The sequence below is a fragment of the Camelus bactrianus genome, chromosome 2 (assembly GCF_048773025.1).
Source record: "Camelus bactrianus isolate YW-2024 breed Bactrian camel chromosome 2, ASM4877302v1, whole genome shotgun sequence".
Taxonomy (NCBI): domain Eukaryota; kingdom Metazoa; phylum Chordata; class Mammalia; order Artiodactyla; family Camelidae; genus Camelus; species Camelus bactrianus.
This window is the reverse complement of record NC_133540.1, coordinates 98,451,558-98,471,535: the sequence shown is the minus strand read 5'-3', so window position 1 is coordinate 98,471,535 and position 19,978 is coordinate 98,451,558. Positions and strand designations below refer to the sequence as shown.

At 34.8% G+C, this 19,978-nt stretch overlaps 1 protein-coding gene across 20 annotated transcripts in view; it reads right to left on the bottom strand.

The window, feature by feature from the left end:
* Window positions 1-19,978, bottom strand: part of CLOCK (clock circadian regulator) — a 114,361-nt gene that overhangs the window by 14,726 nt on the left and 79,657 nt on the right. For 18 of the 20 annotated variants that reach the window (XM_074347500.1, XM_074347564.1, XM_074347599.1 and 15 more), the window contains 12 exons: window positions 19,078-19,191; window positions 18,835-18,953; window positions 16,931-17,013; window positions 16,619-16,725; window positions 14,984-15,131; window positions 14,358-14,433; window positions 8,990-9,131; window positions 7,271-7,371; window positions 6,641-6,730; window positions 3,479-3,631; window positions 2,425-2,634; window positions 1,504-1,709 (listed from right to left, as the gene is read on the bottom strand). In XM_074347500.1, the coding sequence (XP_074203601.1) occupies window positions 1,504-1,709; window positions 2,425-2,634; window positions 3,479-3,631; window positions 6,641-6,730; window positions 7,271-7,371; window positions 8,990-9,131; window positions 14,358-14,433; window positions 14,984-15,131; window positions 16,619-16,725; window positions 16,931-17,013; window positions 18,835-18,953; window positions 19,078-19,191 (1,549 nt within the window). The remainder of the gene's footprint in view (window positions 1-1,503; window positions 1,710-2,424; window positions 2,635-3,478; window positions 3,632-6,640; window positions 6,731-7,270; window positions 7,372-8,989; window positions 9,132-14,357; window positions 14,434-14,983; window positions 15,132-16,618; window positions 16,726-16,930; window positions 17,014-18,834; window positions 18,954-19,077; window positions 19,192-19,978) is intronic. The other 2 variants (XM_074347618.1, XM_074347628.1) reach the window with 2 other exon arrangements.

Below are 19,978 nucleotides of genomic sequence, written 5' to 3'. Positions count from 1 at the left end.
CTGCAACCTACTTTGTCTTAACTCTCACTTCTGTGGCTTTGAATATACTGCTCCCTCTGCCTAGAACACCCTCCCTGGACTCTCCGCCACATGCACACCCAAAGCCAAGCTCTTTAAAGACTCAGGCCAGTATTTCCTCCGTGAAGCTTCCCCTGACCACACTCCTCTCTTCACCTGCTTGCCTCATCCCATAAAACTGCTTACTTCTTCCTTTCTAAAGACTTAGTATTTATCACATCAAATAATACTGATTTGTTTACCTCTCTTTGGCTTTTACTAGTCTGATCTATCTCCTGGGACAAGGAATGTGCCACGCTCATCTAAGTAGGCACTGGGAGGTTTGCTAAAATATGTTTTTTCCCTCTCTGAAAAAACAGATGTCTACAAATAATTGCTAAATTGTGTCCTCTAAAATGCATGTCAACATTCTACATTAATGGATTTTTTTCCTCAGGCTTTAAAACTAGCCCTCTACGTTTTTATGGAGCACATTCATAATACTTCCTTTTAGAAGTAAGAGCTGAAAATTGGACTTTTTAACTTGAAGGAACTGAGTTCCAAAGAGAAGCAGTGAGTTTCTCCCTGCTCTTATTCCTTCTGTGATCCTGCAGCTTCCTTACTCTCTGGAAATTACTAATAGGATTTTAATAAAATCTATTACATGGTCTAATACAACAGCAAGATTTTATTATAGCAGCAGCCTACTTATATTGTACTAAAAAACATAAAAAATAAAATGTATTTAAAAACAGAACTTTTAAGACTATAAAAATCCTATAGTTGTTGAAAGATACCTTTTTAATATTTGAAAAGGGCATTTCTTTAAAATATTTGTTTCTAAGTCCCCTATTTGGATTTCCCACTAAAATAAGCCATAGGTGGCAGTTTTTCAAAAGAATGGCCCACAGTTTAGTGTAGTATATATCTAAGAACTTGAGCTTTGAAATGAGACACCCAGCCTTGAATTCAGATTCCCTCCCTGACCCTCTTAACTAGCTATTGGTCCTTGACTAAACTATTAAAAACTCACTTTTTTCTTATCTGAGAAATAAAAGATCTTAATACATTTTTTAAGTAAGAATTAAATGAGATAATATTTTCTCAACACTTAGTACAGTCTTAACCAATTCAAAAGGTGAGCTATACTTACTCTATAACAAGTATGGTGGTTATACACCCTGACCATTGTCACGACACAGAAAACTCATCAGCATCTGTACTGAAACAAGTTTTACTGATTCAGACAAAGCCTTCTGTAAAACTTGTATAACAGTGTGCTGCGAATTTGGATTCTACAATATTTGTTGGGACATTTTTAGACAGGAAATAACATTTCTTGTTACTCTTTTCATTATAAAGTCCTTAAACAATGGACACATTCTGTATTTCTATTTCAGATTCAAGAGTAGGCAACAAATTAAAATCATGTTTTAAAAAATCAAAGTACTGTTTTTTAATCAATCTATTTATATCTTTGAAATGACTAAGAAATACGACAACTACCTTATCTGTCTGTCCTGAGTGAACGTAGTTACTGCAGCACTCTGGGCACTGTTCTGTGGCATACTAGATGGAATCTGGACCATGCTTCCGGCTGCTGGCTGCGAAATCACCATAGTGTTATACAGTGGGGCTGTAAGAGTGCTCTGTGTCTGACTGGGAAGAGATGTTTGTTGACTGTGCCCACTCAGTACATTCTGTTGACTCTGCTAGAAAAGAGAAGATTTCACAGACAGATTACCTGGAAAAAATGTATTCAAGAAGTATGCTCCTACTATTCAACATTCTGTCAACAGCTGACATGACAGAGAAAGAAATGGCAGGACACATTACTCTGGGAGAAAGCTAACTACAAAGGAATGACTGAGAATGAAATTAGTCTTCAATATCTTGCTGGAAGATAGGACTTCAGAAAAGGAGCATGATCTTGACAGGGATGATATAAAATATACATGAAGAATTTCAAAAATTCTTCAAAGTGAGTGACTGACATTAGACATTTTTATATTTTTCATTTGAAGTCTTTGGATTTATACTCACAGATGCACACCAATTACTAAAATCTCCTGGAATGTTAATTAAATCATATCCTAACAATATATTCTTCACATATGGTAACACATTTCCTGGTTAGCCTGTTTTGCAAGTCAAACTCTTTTAACATACAGAAGTAGTCTGTATGTTCATTTTAAGCAAACAGCAAAAATTTTTAAATGTCGAAATACTGAAAGCATTTAACATTCAACAATTTAAGAACAACTTTGCACAAAATATTTTAATAAGCACTCACTACTACAGTCTCTGATTACTATTAAAGTTTTAAATACGGCATTGTTCAAGATAACAGCTTTATTTTTGTTTAAGCAGCACCATACATTTCAGTCATCGAACACTCCAAAGCCCCACTGCACTTGATCATGTTACCTGACTTGATGTACTCTGTAAAGTCTGCTGCTGTATCAGATGCTGAGTTGTGCCAATGTGTCCAGTATTCATTCCACTTTGAATCTGATTAGTTTGAACCACCTGACCTTGCATATTTATAGGTGCAAGTTGCTGGATGTTAGATGAATTTCCAGAAGAAAGTTGAACAGAACCAAAATTCAAACCAGGGGCTGATTGTTGTAAAAACATCTTTAAAAATAAAGATTATATTAAAATGAGCTTCATAAATAAAAAGAATGAAAGCATTTTTTTAAAAAAAGCAAAAGCAGCTACAAATTAAGATTAAAAAGCAAGTAACAAGTCATTCTGAATGAACAAGCAATAAATAATTACTGCATAAAACATGGTACTTCATATTTATTCTTCCAATCATCCTAACCCTTACCATGTTTCCAATTGTCAGAAAAAGTGTTTAAATTTCAAAACTTCCACTTGTTTGACATTTTACATGTTGGAGATTATTACATCAGCCAGCATTACCCTAACATGGTGCTACTCAAAGTCAGTGGACTGGCAGCTTGGCATCACTCATATTTATAATACTTGGCATTAGACACAAGTAGTTTTCACTTAAAAGTTTCCCGTTACCAAAATCCTCACTTCCTCAAACAGACATATCTTTACAGTGGCCCTATTTGCTGACCAAATAAGACTAATCTGAATCATACCTACTTGTGTGTTATTTTAAAAATAGCTGATGATTGACTTATAAATTCTGTACCTACTGCATGCACCTAGAAGTCTACATAAAGTATTACTTTGATATTATGGATTTAAGCTTACTAAATATTAGACTGCTAAAGGATGACTCCAATCTGGAGAAACAATGATATTGATTGCAACACTCTTAGGAATGAATTGTCTTTTAGAGATTGTAAAAGCAATCATACTGAATAGGTAACCAATGAGTATTTTACTGAACTAAATTGATGACACGTATCTCTTGCATCTCATTTTTAATTAAGTCATTTTCTTAAGAAACCAAAATGTGAACAGCAGGCTTTGTTTGTATTCAAATATAATAATAACTGACCTGCAGCCCTTGACCATGGACCATTTGAAGTTGTTCTTGAATTTTTCTTAGTTCTTCTTGTTGCCGATGAATATTTGCCTCTATCATCCGAGTTCTTTGTTCCAATTGGTCTTTCAGATGCTGCATGGCTCCTAACTGAGCTGAGAACTGAAACTGAAGTACCATGGACAGAAAAAGTGTAACATACTTTAAAATCACTTCTCCTCCTAACTGTATAATGTGAAATGTAAGCAGCATATCACGAGCTAAGAATGCTACACCAGTTTTATATGTACTGCCTCTCAGCTCCTAATTCACCCATCTTTGCTCAACTTTGTGATACTGGAGCCGGAGCTGGAGCCTATTAATATTCCTTCTTTGTCAGTAGGCACAGTCACGTCAGTAGATGCTGCTGGAGGGAAATACTGCAGAGGTAGGTGCTTATCTGTCTGGGTTCTGGGTTCTGGTGCTTTTACTTCTTGCTCTGATGCCAGTGGGTAGCATCCTAGTAAGAATGTGTGTCATCAGCACTCCAGCAGGTGGTTTTCCAGCAAGTCTCACTGGCATCCCGGTGGGCAGCTGCCCAGCAAATTTTACTGATATCCCAGCGGGTGGCTTCATGTTCTTCAGCTCTAGGTGTGGCACCTCAGTGAATCTGTCTACCACCCAGCGGCTACAGCCATACCTGTCCCAATGGAATCTGAGTCTTAGCCTGGCCTGGAGGGGCAGGAGTTAGTTGGAGGTGTCTTCTGAGATGTTCCATCCTCAGTTTCTCTCTCTCTCTCTCTCTCACTTACGGTTAGTGGCTGCTCTCTACACCTGTTCTCCCTGTATTCTTTAGAATTCTCTTAAGTTAATCCCTGTTACCAGTTAATAATTTTCTGTATTATCGCTGTTAAATTTCTGGTCTGGCTTGTAACTTCTGACTGAATCTTGACTGATGACAGGATGAATAAATCACACTGGCATTAGAAGACCTGAGCTCATATTGTGGCACTACCACTTGCTAAAGTAAGTTACTTTACTTCATTTCTACCCCTTTAACAAAGGAAAGAGTAGCTCATACCTAGTTATTCACATCAAATTCTAGAATCCCTAGAATATCCTCTTTGTGCATGTCATTAGAAAGTTACATAAGTCTGACAGATAACCAACCATAACATTTTTACCCATATTTTCACTGCAACTGTTCTCAGACAAGTACAAAACCTAGGCTTTTAAAGACTAAGCATTTGTAAATAGGGAGTGAATAAAAGCACAGTTATTCTACTTTCAACGTAAATAAGGTTTTCAATTTTACTTATTTCTCTATGTTTTATCTGAATTACAAGCAGCTTCTATTTACTCCTGCTTGAAACTTAGCCATATTTGATAATTTACTGCTTAAGTCTATACAGGCCCATTTAATTATTTCCATGACTATTCAGCACAAGATACAGGATAAGAGCAGAAAGAGAAACTTAATTGGAAATCTGTCTTAATCTTAAAATAGTGAATGCACCTGAAAGTGAAAAATGCCCCCCAAAAGCTTTTTTACTCTATCCTCAAAAGTTTGTATTGAGAATACTGAACATTACTTTCCAAAGTATACAACTCTGACTTCTGAAGTTGCCAATAACCAGATCATATCATACAACAGATTATAGTAAGTGTGCAGAAATCTTACAAATTAAGTATCTTGATTTTAGTACCTTTACCTTATCATGCCTTACATTATTTTTTATCATTCAAAATGTTATATTTATGTCATACAAATATATTTTATGCCAACTAAAGTTATCTATACCTTTAAGGAAATACTACATTGTTACCACTTAAAGGATTTCTATTAAGTACATACAGAAAAATAACAAACACAGAAGGCAAAATAATACGAAATAAAATCACAGAACTGAGAGGCAAAGTGTTTGGCTTTATCACTGAATGAAATATGAGATCTTAAAACTTATTAACATTTCTGACATAGTAGTAGATATTTATTTCATTAAAATATTCCTTTATAATGTTAAGAAATGCTTATTCAGTATCTTCAGAGTAATGAACTAATTATATTGAAAATATGTCAAATACTTACATAAAAATTCTGTTAATCTTCAGAATAAAAAGCATTTGAGGACTCAATGCTAATAAAAACTATTGCAACTCCAGTCACTAATAATACAGTGCTATTTTAAATACCTAACACGATCATATGTTGTTAGAAGTCAAGATTATGACATTTAGGTAATTTATAGTATTGTCAATATATTTGTACAAGTGTCATAATTTATAATAGCTATAATTATATATGTATAATTTAAATAACATGTAAGATAAAGGTATTTTTAGAAAAATACTGTTTCTATCTACTGTTAATGATCATTATTTGAAATTAAGATACTGTTATCTTTAAAGCCAAAACCAGAAAATTTTGGATTATTTTTACCACAACTTAGTATTTTTAATGAGTTTGAAGCACTGAATGAGTACAGAGTCATAAATTACAAGTTGCGTGAAATTAAAATCAGAAGTGTCACTTTTGTGATACCCCTCCTTTGTCATGCTGGTTTCTGTATTTAGGCCTCCTTTGGGACACAGCCCAAGCAACAGTTCTTCCGGAAGGTCCTCCTTCAGTTCCTCAGGCTGCATGAAAAGTCCATCTAATGTGCTCACTATTAGTCTTTACACACTGAGCACAGACTATGTAACATTGCATTGTAGTTATCTGCCATTCCCTCTAGATGCAACCAAGTCTTTTAATATAGATGTATCTGTACTGCCTGCACCTGCAGTATCTAACACAAGAAACTCAATAAATGTCTTATATATGAACAAATGAATCAATATATGAATAAAATTACTCAATTCTTCTAATATCCAAAGGAAGAACAAAGTGAACAGCCATATTTCATCTTTAATATCTTTCTGTCTATAGTGTTTCTCAATAGGGGTTAAGCAGGATAATCCTTTGTTGTGCAAAACTGTTGTGCATCCTAAAAGACAATTATCCCCCTTGGCCCTTGCCTGTTAAGGGGCCAATGGTACCCCAACATCATCAACAATCAAAACTATCCCAAGATATTTTAAATGCCCACAGTTGAGATATATTTCATCTACAAGTATATATTTTTCAAAAATCTTTATTAGATTAAATACAATTTATAATTTTAAAATACTCAACTGAAACAAAGAAACAAAAAATACCTGGGACATGCCTTGTGGAACTGGTAAATTTGCAGCTTGAGACATCACTGGCTGTGTTAATGATTGACCAACAGACTGGGAATTTATAGACTAGAGGCAAAATAAAAAATAACACTAGAGTGACAATTGTTTCCATACATGAGTACTTCCACCAGAAATATCACCCCGGCATCTTTATAACTGAATTACAATTTGCCTCATTTTTTTCTTTTTTTTTTAGCTGAGTACAGGCATGTCCCCCACTCTAATCTATAAATGCCTATGCCATATTTTTCTTTTTGTCTTCCAAAGCACCTACCACATTCCCTTGCATGGGCTCTCAATAAAAGCTGACTGGACTGTACTGAAGGTGACTGGTATTTGAGATTAGATATAAAATGGCTCTAAATTACCAGCTTTCCATAATTAAAAAAAAAAAAACCTAACACTTTACCTGAAAAATATTCAGAAGGACGGATATGTTTGACAACCACTTCACACAAAAATTAAGATCTTTAAGTGTTATAGATGGTCAACTGTTTTGAACTTTATAGAAAGGGACAATAAATAAATGAATTTATGAAGATCTAGATGATTTCTCTCCCCTTTTAACAGATCTTTATTCAGAAGAGTACTAACTAAAGAGCTTACCTGACTACTAAATGATGACCTCCTTTGAGACATCTTTTCATGAGCTGGTAAATGCGGTCTGGGAGGAGTGCTAGTATCGGTCGGGATCTTTGTTGGTGTTGCTGAGGGTAGTCAACAAAACCGGAAGACCATTAGTACTTTATAAAACACAATTTTCAAAAGTTAATCTCAAAATGCATTTCAGTGAATAAAAATGATTTTTATTTTTCTAAATTATTCAGTAAAAATGAAATCTATGACAGTAAGATAATTCATTTTAATTATTTCTTTTTTAAGGACAAAGAAAATACTCGAAATAGGAAAACTTTAAGTATAAAAATGTTTACTATTCCTACAACTCGATAGCAAAAAAAAACCAATAACTCAATTAAAAAATGGCCTAAGGACTTGAATAGATAGAAGACATACAGATGGCCAACCAGTACATGAAATAATTCTCAACGTCACTAATCATCAGGGAAATGCAAATCAAAACCACAATAAGATATCACCCCTACCTGTCAGGATGGCTATTACTAAAAAATCAAAAGACCAGCGTTGGCAGGAATGTAGAGAAATTAGAACCCTTGCACACCGTTGGTGGGATGGGAAATCATGCAGCCAATGGAAAACAGAATGGAGGTTTCTCAAAAAATTCAAAACAGACAACTATATATGACCCAGCAATCCCACTTCTGGGTATTTATCCAAAAGAATCGAAATCAGCATCTTGAAGAGATATTAACATTCTAATTTTCACTGAAGTACTATTCACAATGGCTAAGATACGAAAATAATCTGAATGTCCTCGACAGATGAATAAATTAACAAAATGTGGTGTATACATACAATGAAATACTATTCAACTTGAAAAAGGAAGGAAATTCTGCAATATGAAACACAGATGAATCTTGAAGACGTCATGCTAAGTGAAATAAGCCAATGACAGAAAGACAGGTACTGTATGACTCCATTACATGAGGTATCTGAAACAGTCAGATTCACTGAATCAAAGAACAGAATGGTGACTAGCAAGCGTGGGGGAATTATTAATCACTGAGCACAAAGTCTCAGCACAATGAGTAAGCTCTAGAGATCTGCAGTACAGCACTGTGCCTGTAGTCGGCAATAATGTATTGTAAGCTTAATATTTTTAAAGAGGAGATCTCATTTTAAGTATTCTTGCCACAGTAAAATAACTTATTAAAAATAACAGTGAAATAGCTGTAATAGGGAAAATTTTTTTTCCTAAGAACTTGTATGTTTAACCTCTTTGATGTTCTACCCACAATGTTGAGTAATTCAAACAACCCCCCTTTCCCTTATTACATATAGTTTTAATACTCTGCAGAATAAAAATGCTAAGCTCTTTTTAAAAAATGTTAAAGGTTACCAATTTAACGACAACTATGCAAGTCTCATAAAGACAAGATACATACACAAAAAACTTCTGTGAACTTAAAGAAACAAGAAACTGTTGCTGTAACAGTTCTGCTTTCTTTTTGAGGAATGATTAAAAACTATACCAACATTGCTACCTATGTATTTTATAGGCTCCTTTATAAACTCAATTCTTTGCTAAATGTGAGCAATGTACCTCCTGCTCACTGGGATGTATTTCAGAAATGTAAACACTTATTATCTGAAAGCTGCATTTGATAAAAATTCTGATACCAGTAACACAAACTATTTAGAAGCACTTTCTTTAAAGGAAGCCTACTTTCAAGTTAGGGTACTCACAGGAAGGGTCTGAGACTGCTGTGTGAGATGATTTTCTTGAACTCCGGGAGGAAGCAGAAGGAGTTGGGCTGTGATCAAATCTTTCCAATGCTTCCTTGAGACTGACTGTATTTATACGATTATCAGACCCAGAATCCTGGCTCTAAGGAGACAAGAGTAAAATAAATATTTTCTTGGGTTCAGTTCGGAGATTCCAAATTAGCAATATTACTTGTTAATTCCTCCTCCCCAAAGTCAGTTTTTACCCGTAACAAGACAAAGGTACTTGTGTAGTATTAGGAAAAGAAATGAAAACTTATTTTTTATAGCCAGAAAGTTGTGGCTTTATTCTCTATTTAAAGAAACAAAAGATGCAAAAGAATGAAGCTGGACTCTTATATCATACAGAAAAATTAAATCAAAATAGATCAAATACCTAAACATAAGAAATAAAACTTTTAGAAAAAAAGGGGAAAAGCTTTATGACACTGGATTGGGCAATGATTTCTTAGATATGACACTAAAAAGCACAGGCAACAAAAGTGCATCAAAGGACACTACAGAGTGGAAAGGCACCATGGAATGGGAGAAAACATTTGTAAATCATTTATCAGGCAAAGAATTAATATCCAGTATATACAAAGACTCCTACCACTCAACGGCTAGGAGTTAAAAAAAAAAACCCACAATCCAATTAAAAAAAGGGAAGGTCCTGCATAGACATTTCTGCAGAGAAGATACATAAGCAGCCAATAAACACACAAGAAGATGCTTAATGTCACTAATAACTAGGGAAATGCAAATCAAAACCAAGAAATAACACTTCACATTCATCTAGATGGCTGTTATTAAAAAAAAGAAGGAAAAAAAAAAACCCCAGAAAATAATCAGCATTGGCAAGGATATGGAGAAACTGGAACCCTTGTGCAGTGCTGGCGAGAATGTAAAATTAGCACAGCTACTATGAAAAAATAGCGTCTTAACAGTTCCTCACAAAATTAAATATAGAATTACCATATGATCCAGAAATTCCATTTCTGGGTGTATTCTCAAAAGAATTAAAAGCAGGGATTCAGATATTTGTACAGCCATGTTCATAGCAGCATTTTCACAACAGCCAAAAGATGGATGCAACTCAAGTGTCCATTAACGAATGAATGGATAAACAAAATGTGGTATATACATACAGTGGGATATTATTCAGCCCTTAAGAGGAAATTCTGACACACGCTGTAACATAAATGAACCTTGAAGACGTTATGCCAAATGAAATAAACCCGTCACATACAAATACTGTAGGACTCCACTTACATGAGGTACCTATAGGAATCAAATTCATACACTGATTCTACCACATTTTCACAATCACTCTCTCACTTATGTCTTCTCTCCCCTCTTTACCCAACCTAAAATCATGGTTAACCATTACAACCACACTCTTGAGTATACCATCAACTCCCTTGTTTCTATCTCCCTTCACCACACTTCCGTGGGAAAAATCTCAATGCTGGTTAACCCCAATTTTTTTTAACCTAGTCCACATCTGTTCCTGCACAGCTAACATGGCTGAAGAAACACAACATGGTGACTGTTCTTTCTTTATAGCCAAGAACCTCAATGAGACCTTAATCCTTCCTGCCAAACAGACTAAAATTCCCTTGTCCATTCACCTTCTTACTCTCGTAGAAAACTATTTAACACTCCTCCCTCTTCTCAAATCTCTGACTCTGCTTCACATTTCACAGTAGAGTATTGCCACAGCTCCCACTATTACACCAGCCTCCCTTCCAGCATATGTACTCACATGTTCTACCTTTCTTTATGTTACTATAGATCAGGGATCACCACCCTTTTCTGTAAGGGTCAGAGGGTCAGTATTTTAGGCTTTGCAGGCCAACTGCTATAGTACAAAAGCAGCCATATGCAACATATAAATGAGTGTGGCTGTGGAATTTGATGATATAGTTTTCATGTGTCACAAAACATTTTCTTCTGACTTTCTTCAATACTTAAAAATGCGTAAAAAAACATACTTGCAGCTTGTGGGTGTTATGAAACGAGGCAGATGGCCAGATTTGGCCTAAGAGCCAGAGTTTGCCAATCCCTTCTACAGCTGAATCATCTGCTCCTCTACCTTGCTAAGCCTAATCTGTCCACTTGTGGACTAGATTCCATCTTCTCTCACCTACTCAAGAAAATTGCTCTAGCATTTCTCCTGCTTTCTCTGTCACCAATTTTTCTCCATCAGACCATTCTCATCAGTATACAAACAGGCTATTATTTCTCCCACCTTAAAAAGCAAATCACTCTAATTCCCCTTATCCCAGAAAATTATCTTCTAAACCCACTCTAATCAGGCTTTCCCTCGTATTACTATTCCTCCTGGTCTGTTCTTATGGATAAATGAATACACGTTGTTGGACTCTGCTCAATTCTCAGTGCTCATCTAATTTAACCAATTTCTGCAGGATCTGACAAAGCTGATTGTCCACTTCTCACTGACACATCTTCTTTTCTTGGCTTCTAGGACAACTGAATTTCCTAGTTTTATTCCTACCTCACTGGCTATTTCCCCTTGGTCTCCTGTGATTGGGTCTCCTTGTCCTCTTCATGTTGGAGTGCCCTGGTGCCTAGTCCTGGGTTATCTTCTCTCTATACTCATTCTCTTGGTGATCAATTTAGATTCATGACTTTAAAACCATTCATACACTGAAGTTCTGAAAAATGTATCTCAAGTGTACTTCTTCCCTAAACTCCAGGAAGACTATGGTGGTAACAGTAAACGTGGTGAGAAAGTAGACATAGTTGAGTATATTTGGGAAGTAGGGCTAGATGAATTTCCTAGCACTGGACACCGGCATGAGGGAAAAAGAGAAAGTAAGGAGGAACAACGTCTATATATATGACCTTGGTTTCTATAATGACCCTTATTTCAAAGAATCCTAGATTTAAGCACTTTTCTCAGAAAATTTCTTTTTACTAAAACATACTGGATCTTCTTCCTCTAAGCAGACAAGGCCTCTTTGGAAAAAGCCTTTCATGTGGGCCCATGAGAGCAGAGAACTTGTTTGTGTTATTCACTGCTATATTCTCAGCATATAGAGCCATATCCAGCACTTCCTGGAAAGGCACTTTTTAACTAAAGTATCGCTGATGTACAGTATTGTTAGTTTCAGGTGTACAATATAGTGATTCAACATTTAAATACATTACAAAGTGATTACCATTAAGTCTAGTAATCATCTGTCCCCATACAAAGTTATTACAGCATAACTGACCATACTCCTTATGCTGCATATCCCTGTGACTCATTTATTTTATAACTCAAAGTCTGAACCTCTTAATCCCTTTACCTATTCTGTCCCACCCCACAACCCCCTCCCTCTGGCAACTACCATTCTGTTCTCTGTATCTGTGAGTCTGTTTTGTTTTGTTTGTTCATTTGTTTTTTTAATTCCACAGATAAGTGAGATAATTTATCTTTCTCTGATTTATTTCACTTAGCATAATGCCCTCAAGACCCATGCACGTTGTTGCAAATAGCAAGACTTCATTCTTTTTTTAATGGCTGAGTAGTATTTCATTGTGTGTATGTATATACATACACATGCACATACACACACACCACATCTTTATCCATTCATCTACTGATGGACACTTAGGTTGCTTCTATATCTTGGTTATAATCCTGCAATGAACACAGGGTTGCATAAATCTTTTCGACTTAGTGTTTTTGTTTTCTTCAGGTAAATATACAGAAGTAGAATTAATAGACTGTACTATTTTTAATTTTTTGAAGAACCTCCATACTGTTTTTCATAGTGACTGCACCAACTTACAATTCCATCAACAGTGCATAAGGGTTCCCTTTTCTCCACATCTTTACCAACATTTGTTATCTGCTGTCTTTTTGAAAACGGCCATTCTGACAGGTATCAGGTGATTCCTTGCTGTGGTTTTGATTTGCATTTCCCTGATGATTAGATGATTAGAGAGATGATGAGTATATTTTCATGTGTCTGCTGGCCATCCATATGCCTTCTTTGGGAAAATGTCTATTCAGGTCCTCTGCCCATTTATTCATCAGATTGTTCAGTTTTTGTTATTGAGTAGAATGAATCCTTTACATATTTTGGATATTAACCCCTTACTGGATATATCACTTGCAAGTATCTTCTCCTATTCGGTAGGGTTCCCTTCCATTTTGTTGATGGTTTCGCTCACTGTGCATGGGAGGTACTTAATAAGGTTCGTTGAATGACTGGATGATATTCCCCCATACTGTCCCCTAGTATGCTGCCTATTTTATTTCACTTTTTATATAGATTCTTGATTCTTTCCTCCCACTTATTTTTCGACAGATCAAAAATACCTGTTATAGCACTTTCTGGTTCATTATCATTCCTACCTCTGAGTATTTACAACCTTGTATAATCCCTCCCCTTTAGTATAGTAATGGGGATTGGATTAAGGGTCTACCCTACACTAGTGATTTGCTTCTAATGAACAGAGTAGACAAAAGTGATAGGACATCACCTCTGTGATTAGGTTACCAAAGACTGACTTGCTGGATTTTTCTCTCCCTAGATTTTCTTGCATACTTGCTCTGATGGAAAGAGCCACCTGGAAAGGAACTGAGGATTGTACCTGGCCGTCAGCCAGCAAGGAACCAAGGCCCTCAGTCTAACTGCCAGTGAGAAACCCAATCATTTCAACAACCATTGAGTAAGCTAAGAAACAGATTCAGCCCTAGTTGAGCCCTGAGGTGACTGTGGCCCCTACTGACACCAGGATTGCAGCCTCATGACCAGTTTTGAACCAGAGGGCCCAATTAAACTGTGTCTGGATTCTTGGCTCACAGAAACTATGAGATAATAAATGCATGTTATTTAATTTAATCATTAAGTTTTGTTACACAGCAAAAGGTAACTAATACACTACACTTCTACCTAATATAATGATAAGAGAAACCAAAGTTCAAAATCTGACTATAACTTCCCAACCATGAGTCTTCATGTTCTGTTTTAATATTTTCAAAGTAGAGATATTATCTACCCAGATAAGGATGTCTGAGGAATAAATGACATTGCATAATTCATATAAAAACCTAGGCAGAGACTAGCACATTGTAATAACTGTTAATTTAAATCTGAGATCGTATATGTCTCTCATATAATTAGCACTAAATAGCAGGCCTTTCAAATCTTTTTTAGAAGCAGATGAAGTTTTAAAAAATTAAATTTAATATAAAAAACAGTAAAGTATAATTACAGCACTGTCACAAGTGAGGAAATGAAATATTTGAAAAATAATTTTCCCGTAAATTATTGAGTCTTGTCTTTCATTGTGAAGAAATAAAATAATTAAAAAAAAACTGTAAGATACATACTTTATCAGCAGCTGTCTCTGGAAGAGACTCTTCAATGCCAAGTTCTCGTCGTCTTTCAGCCCTAACTTCTGCGTAACTATAAACGGGGGAAAAAAAGAATTTCAGTGTTTGATCATTCATTTAAAATACTGCAGAGGTGCAACCATTCAGTGTTTGTTATGTGTCTTGTTCATCATGAATTCTAGGCCATTTTCTATGTACCACAGAAACATAAAACATAGCTACAGCATATTATCTTAATTAAAATTTCTCCGTTTTCCTATGTATGTCAAAAGTTTATGTGCTACTGCAAATGATCTGTAACTACACAGAACTTAAATTATGGGGAAATGAATAAATAAATAGGAAGTATACTTTATCTCCTCCAGTTCTCCTTTTACATAACTGACTAATATATAAAAGACAGTTATAACTACTGCTCTAAGTCATAAAATTTATGTGAAGAATTATAAATCTCTATATACTTATATTTCTATATAATACTTACAAGTAAATTTAATAATAAATTGAAAATATGTATCAAAAATGAGGGGGAATTAACAAATTAACAAGTCATACATAAAATTACTTTCTAGAATCATTATGGATGTTTCTATAATTCAGAAATTCTGTAAAAGAATTCTTACCTTACTACAGTGTGAGTACAAACAATAAACTCTGGCCTTGAATTCCACTGATGGTAAGTGATATAATAGTGAGTCTGAAGCCAAATCCACTGTTGTCCTTTGGTCAGGAACCTGTAATAACATGATTTGCCTTTCCCGTACTGCATTACTGAAAAGAAAAAAATATTTTTGATTCACATTATTAGTTATGAATCTGTTTTTTAGCCAAAGGTATCATTCACATTTAAATCTACATATATAATTCTGTGAACTCTTACTTAGCCTTCCTTGATCATGAAATCCATTTTTGAAAGACTGGCATTCAGTGGAACAAACCTTAGGAAACGCTGGTCAAGAATCATTCTCTCACTTACATTAATGAGGAAACCAAGGTCTAATACTTGAAACTAGTAGTCCAAAATTGCCCAGCTAGTTAATAGAAGTGTCAGATCCTGGGGGAGGGGAGTGGGAAGGAATAGACTGGGATTTCAAAATTTGTAGATACTGATAGGCATATGTAGAATAGATAAACAAGATTATACTGTATAGGACAGGGAAATATATACAAGATCTTGTGGTAGCTCACAGTGGAAAAAAATGTGACAATGAATGTATGTATGTTCATGTATAACTGAAAAATTGTGCTCTACAATGGAATTTGACGGAACATTGTAGAATGACTATAGCTCAATTAAAAAATGTTTTAAAAAAATGTCAGATCTTTTTAATACACCATGGAGCTTAGTGCCCACATCACTTGGAGTGAACAATGTTTCTTCTGTGAAGTGACTTTACTCTAAAAATGTTCTATATAGTTGATATTATATAATATGATTTATTTTCATAGAGAGAGGTTTATGAGACCAGCCTAAGGCATTATAAATGTATATTAAATATGTAATTAAGCTTTAGAGGACACCTAAGAGGGAAAGATTTGCGGAGGAGGATCAGAGAAGCAAGTAAAACCTATTATTAAAACAAACTTCTGAATAGCATGTGGTATAGAGGTGGGTCTAAACTCTAGTCCTATCTCTGCCACCAATGAGATATAGGATTGTAAGTAAATTAGCTAACCTTACTGTGTCTCAGTTTACTTGTGGAGATAATAATGATTACCTACTTTCTACAACTGTGGCAATGAATAATGTAGACAATGTACATAAATTGTTCAGAACAGGGCAAAATGAGATGACACCATTCTTATCGCTAATATAGTAACAGCAGGTAACATTAATGAAGCACTATAAGCTTTCTAAAAGAGATTCTTTAAATGTGTACTTATCTCCTGGGCAGCTGTACATGCCTGAAAATCAAAATTTATGAAATACTGTTCTAATATTTTGATACACAGTTTTCAAAGGAATCTACATCTCTTATTCCAGACTAGAGCTCATATAACTCAAAACAAAGTGTAAAAGATACAGTATTATAAAAATGGACATACTACTATAGACTGAAATATGTAAAACAGGAAGAAATTTAAACTTGATTGAGGATTCCTACTGGAATTGGTTATATATATAAAGTAAAATTCTCCAGGATATTTCAAAAATACAAAAATGGTGATAAGTCTGTATTTTACCACCTTCTATTAACATGATAGTTATTTATACAATTAAAGAGTTATTATCACCAGAAATATTAAAATCTACTTACAGTGCTCGTGACATTTTGCCAAATTTTCTAGGTCATCTACATGATAGTAATCGTAGCCTGATGTTCCCAGAACTTCAAATGGCAAATATCCTATTATAGGTGGTGCCCTAAATTACACATAAAACAATCAATATTATGATTTTTTCCATAATGAAAAATACTCAACCAAGAATCAACTTTGGGAGGAACCCTTATACTTTGAAAAATGGACAATAAATCTGAACATCTTGATTAGAAAAAGTTTGTCCTTGAAATCCATTAATTTCAAGAATTATAATGTATAATTTTTTTAGAATTTTTAAACGGAGTTACCTGTGATCTAGAAATAGAAACTTCCATTCTAAACTATGTCTAGATGTAAACTCTTCATTAGGTTCTTCAACAGTGCACATTTCCTACAAGTAAATTAAAAATTAAAATTTAGAAATGTTTTTCTGTGTCAGTAGAAGAATCCCAAATATTGTTAGCTGTTAAAGTCATTATTAGCTAACTTTTTCCTAAACATGTTTTTAACACATTTTTATTTTCTAGTACTAAGGAATGTGGCAATAAATACATGCAGGCTTCTAGGGGAGTACTTCTCACTCTGCATACTTCTCTATTCACTCACATGCTCATAACCCAAATTCTGAATGTAGAGGTCTCTCCTGACACAGTTCTCTATTTCTAGCTGTCGGGATGTTCCTGCACATCACAAACTCCATGTGTCCTAAAATGAACTAACTGCCTTACTATCATACCCAGTTATACAATGTTCCATCTCATCAGTGTAGGCATACCTGTGCTGTGCCATTAGTCTAGACATCTGATAGTCAGACACACTCATTTTCACCTTTCACCATCTGAATGATCACTACTAAATCCTTTCAGATGAGAGCGGGTACGTTCATGGTGGTACGGCCATAGACTAAATCCTTTCAATTTCACCTTCTAAGTTTTTAAAAAAATCTATTCCATCCCATTCATCTTCATGCTCTTAGTTTAGACTCTGAACTGTTGCCATCACTGGCTCACATTATTGCCAAAGTGTCTCCTGAACAAGTCTCCCTGTCTTTCAAGTCATCTTCTAGTCTGGCCACAATCACTTTACAAATACTCAAATATAATTATATAACTTCCCTGCTTAAAAACCTTAATGGTTCCTCATTCGCTTAGGATAAAATCTAAACTCTTCAGCGAGGATAAACAAACAACAAAGAAAGAAATACATTTCATTTCTGGCCTTGGCTTACTTTTCTAACCTCATCTCATACCATCCCTATTCCCCTCCACATGCAGTAACCCTAGACTTCAGCCATACTCAACAGTGTATTCCAACCTGCCTCTATGTCCTTGAAAGACCTTTTGTAGCACAATGTAGTCATTAAGAGCCTGGTTTTGAGAGAAAAAGAATTACAGTCAATCTTAGTCCTACTACTTAATAGTTGTGACTTTGGGCAAGGAACTTAACTTCCTTAAGCCTCAGTTTCCTTATATGTATAATGGTGATCATACTAGCATCTCTAAGAATTACCTGAGATAATGCATGTAAAGTATACAGCATGTGGTAAGCACTCAATAAATATGTTAGCCACTGCCATCATTTCCTAAGATCAAAACGAGCAGAGTGAGACTGGTTTAAGATCTTCTCACTGCTAGTTCAGTACTTAGTCCATAATATTGTATCTCCCTTAATTTAAAATCTTATCCTGGCTTATTTCCAGCCACTTTCCAGTGACTGAAGTTGTTCATTTTCCCACGTCCCTACTAATCATCTGCTTCCTGGTCCTATGATACAGAAATAAATTATTAACTGGATTTTAAAATTGAAAAGGTAAATTCAAATGCAGTAAAAAGTCATTTGTGTATTTCAAAAGAAAATTTCATAGCCAAGCTTTAAAATTACCTAGATTTTTGGCCTTTCCCCTTTAATGTAGTTGTAAATTATACAAAAAAAGCATCCTAAAATTCTGCATAAAAACAGGACAAGTGGTATATAACCAGTGATTAACTCTAAAGGGTATAAATTTTAAAATTAGTTATATAATTTAATGAGTGCCTTGATAACTCATTATTTCCTGCAATAATATCATAATCATATATATTTAATGACTCATGGCCATTACTACGTCAATGTCTGCAAGAAGTTTCAGTTATTCTGGAAACAAAAAATTACATACAGATAGCTCCCATAATATAAAGTGAAATCCCCTTTGGGAATAAATTTAGGAACATACCTTGATGAACTGAGGTGTAGCTAATCTGACAGTAGCTACAAAACAAACTCTATCTTCATAAGAAGGCCTATGTGTGCGTTGTATCGTTCCTTCAAAACCATTGTGTGCTGAAGTGGATACTAAAACAATAGACAAATAAGTATCATCAGTTACTTCAGTAAAATCTAGTTTTTACTGACATTCAAACATGTATGTCTTTAAAAGCTTAAAAGAATACCCAGTTATAGAAGTATTTTAACTCACCACTGTTTAAAGATTTGAAATTTCCTATAAATTTCACATACTCATAAGTAGACGGCTCCTTGGGGTCTATTGTTCCTCGAAGCATATGACAACAAAATTCTAACTGATTTTTTGCTGAAATAGAGGGAAAATATGACATATTTGTGATTTATCACAATGAATGATATACCACATGAAATAAAGATTATAACAGCTGTATAAATTTATAATCATTTTTTTCTTCAACAGAGGTCCTCAATGACAGTTAGTCCATAAAAGCAGTGTTCCTTTAGGGAGATGATCTGACATTGTCCGTAATAAAGAAAACAGATTTTCTGATATAAATAACTCCATGTTTCCCCATTTTTACCTGTCCTTCCTTCTCATTCTTCACTGTAATTTCAAAGAAAGGTTTGTTTCCTATTCTAAAGCTAATACTTCTATCTCTACAAGTCTTGTCTATCTCCTTTTTCTAGGACCAGGGTCACACCACTTTTTTTCATTCCTTTAGCATCCAGACTCACTCTTCTTTGGGTCCTTACTTTCTACTTTTAAATTTGTTCAGGTCTTTCCAACTCAAACATATAAAGGGTTGTTCATGCTACTCTCTTTAGTAACACAGATCTACCTTTTTCATTATGTGCTCTGATTTCCAGGCATTCATTTCCCTTAACTTTATGCACTGTGGCTTTCACCCTCACACCTCTGTAGAAGTTGCTCTTCTAAAAATCAGTAACATCTGTGTTGTTAACTTCAATGGTGTTTCCTCATTGTTTCTACCTCTTCTTAAAATTCACACATCATAGTATGAAACTTACCTTCCTATTTATTGACTATTTCTATCTCTTTTGCTTAAGTCTTCAAACCATAGGCATTCAAAAAAGTCATCTATTATCCTTTACAAATCTATCAGCATTGATAA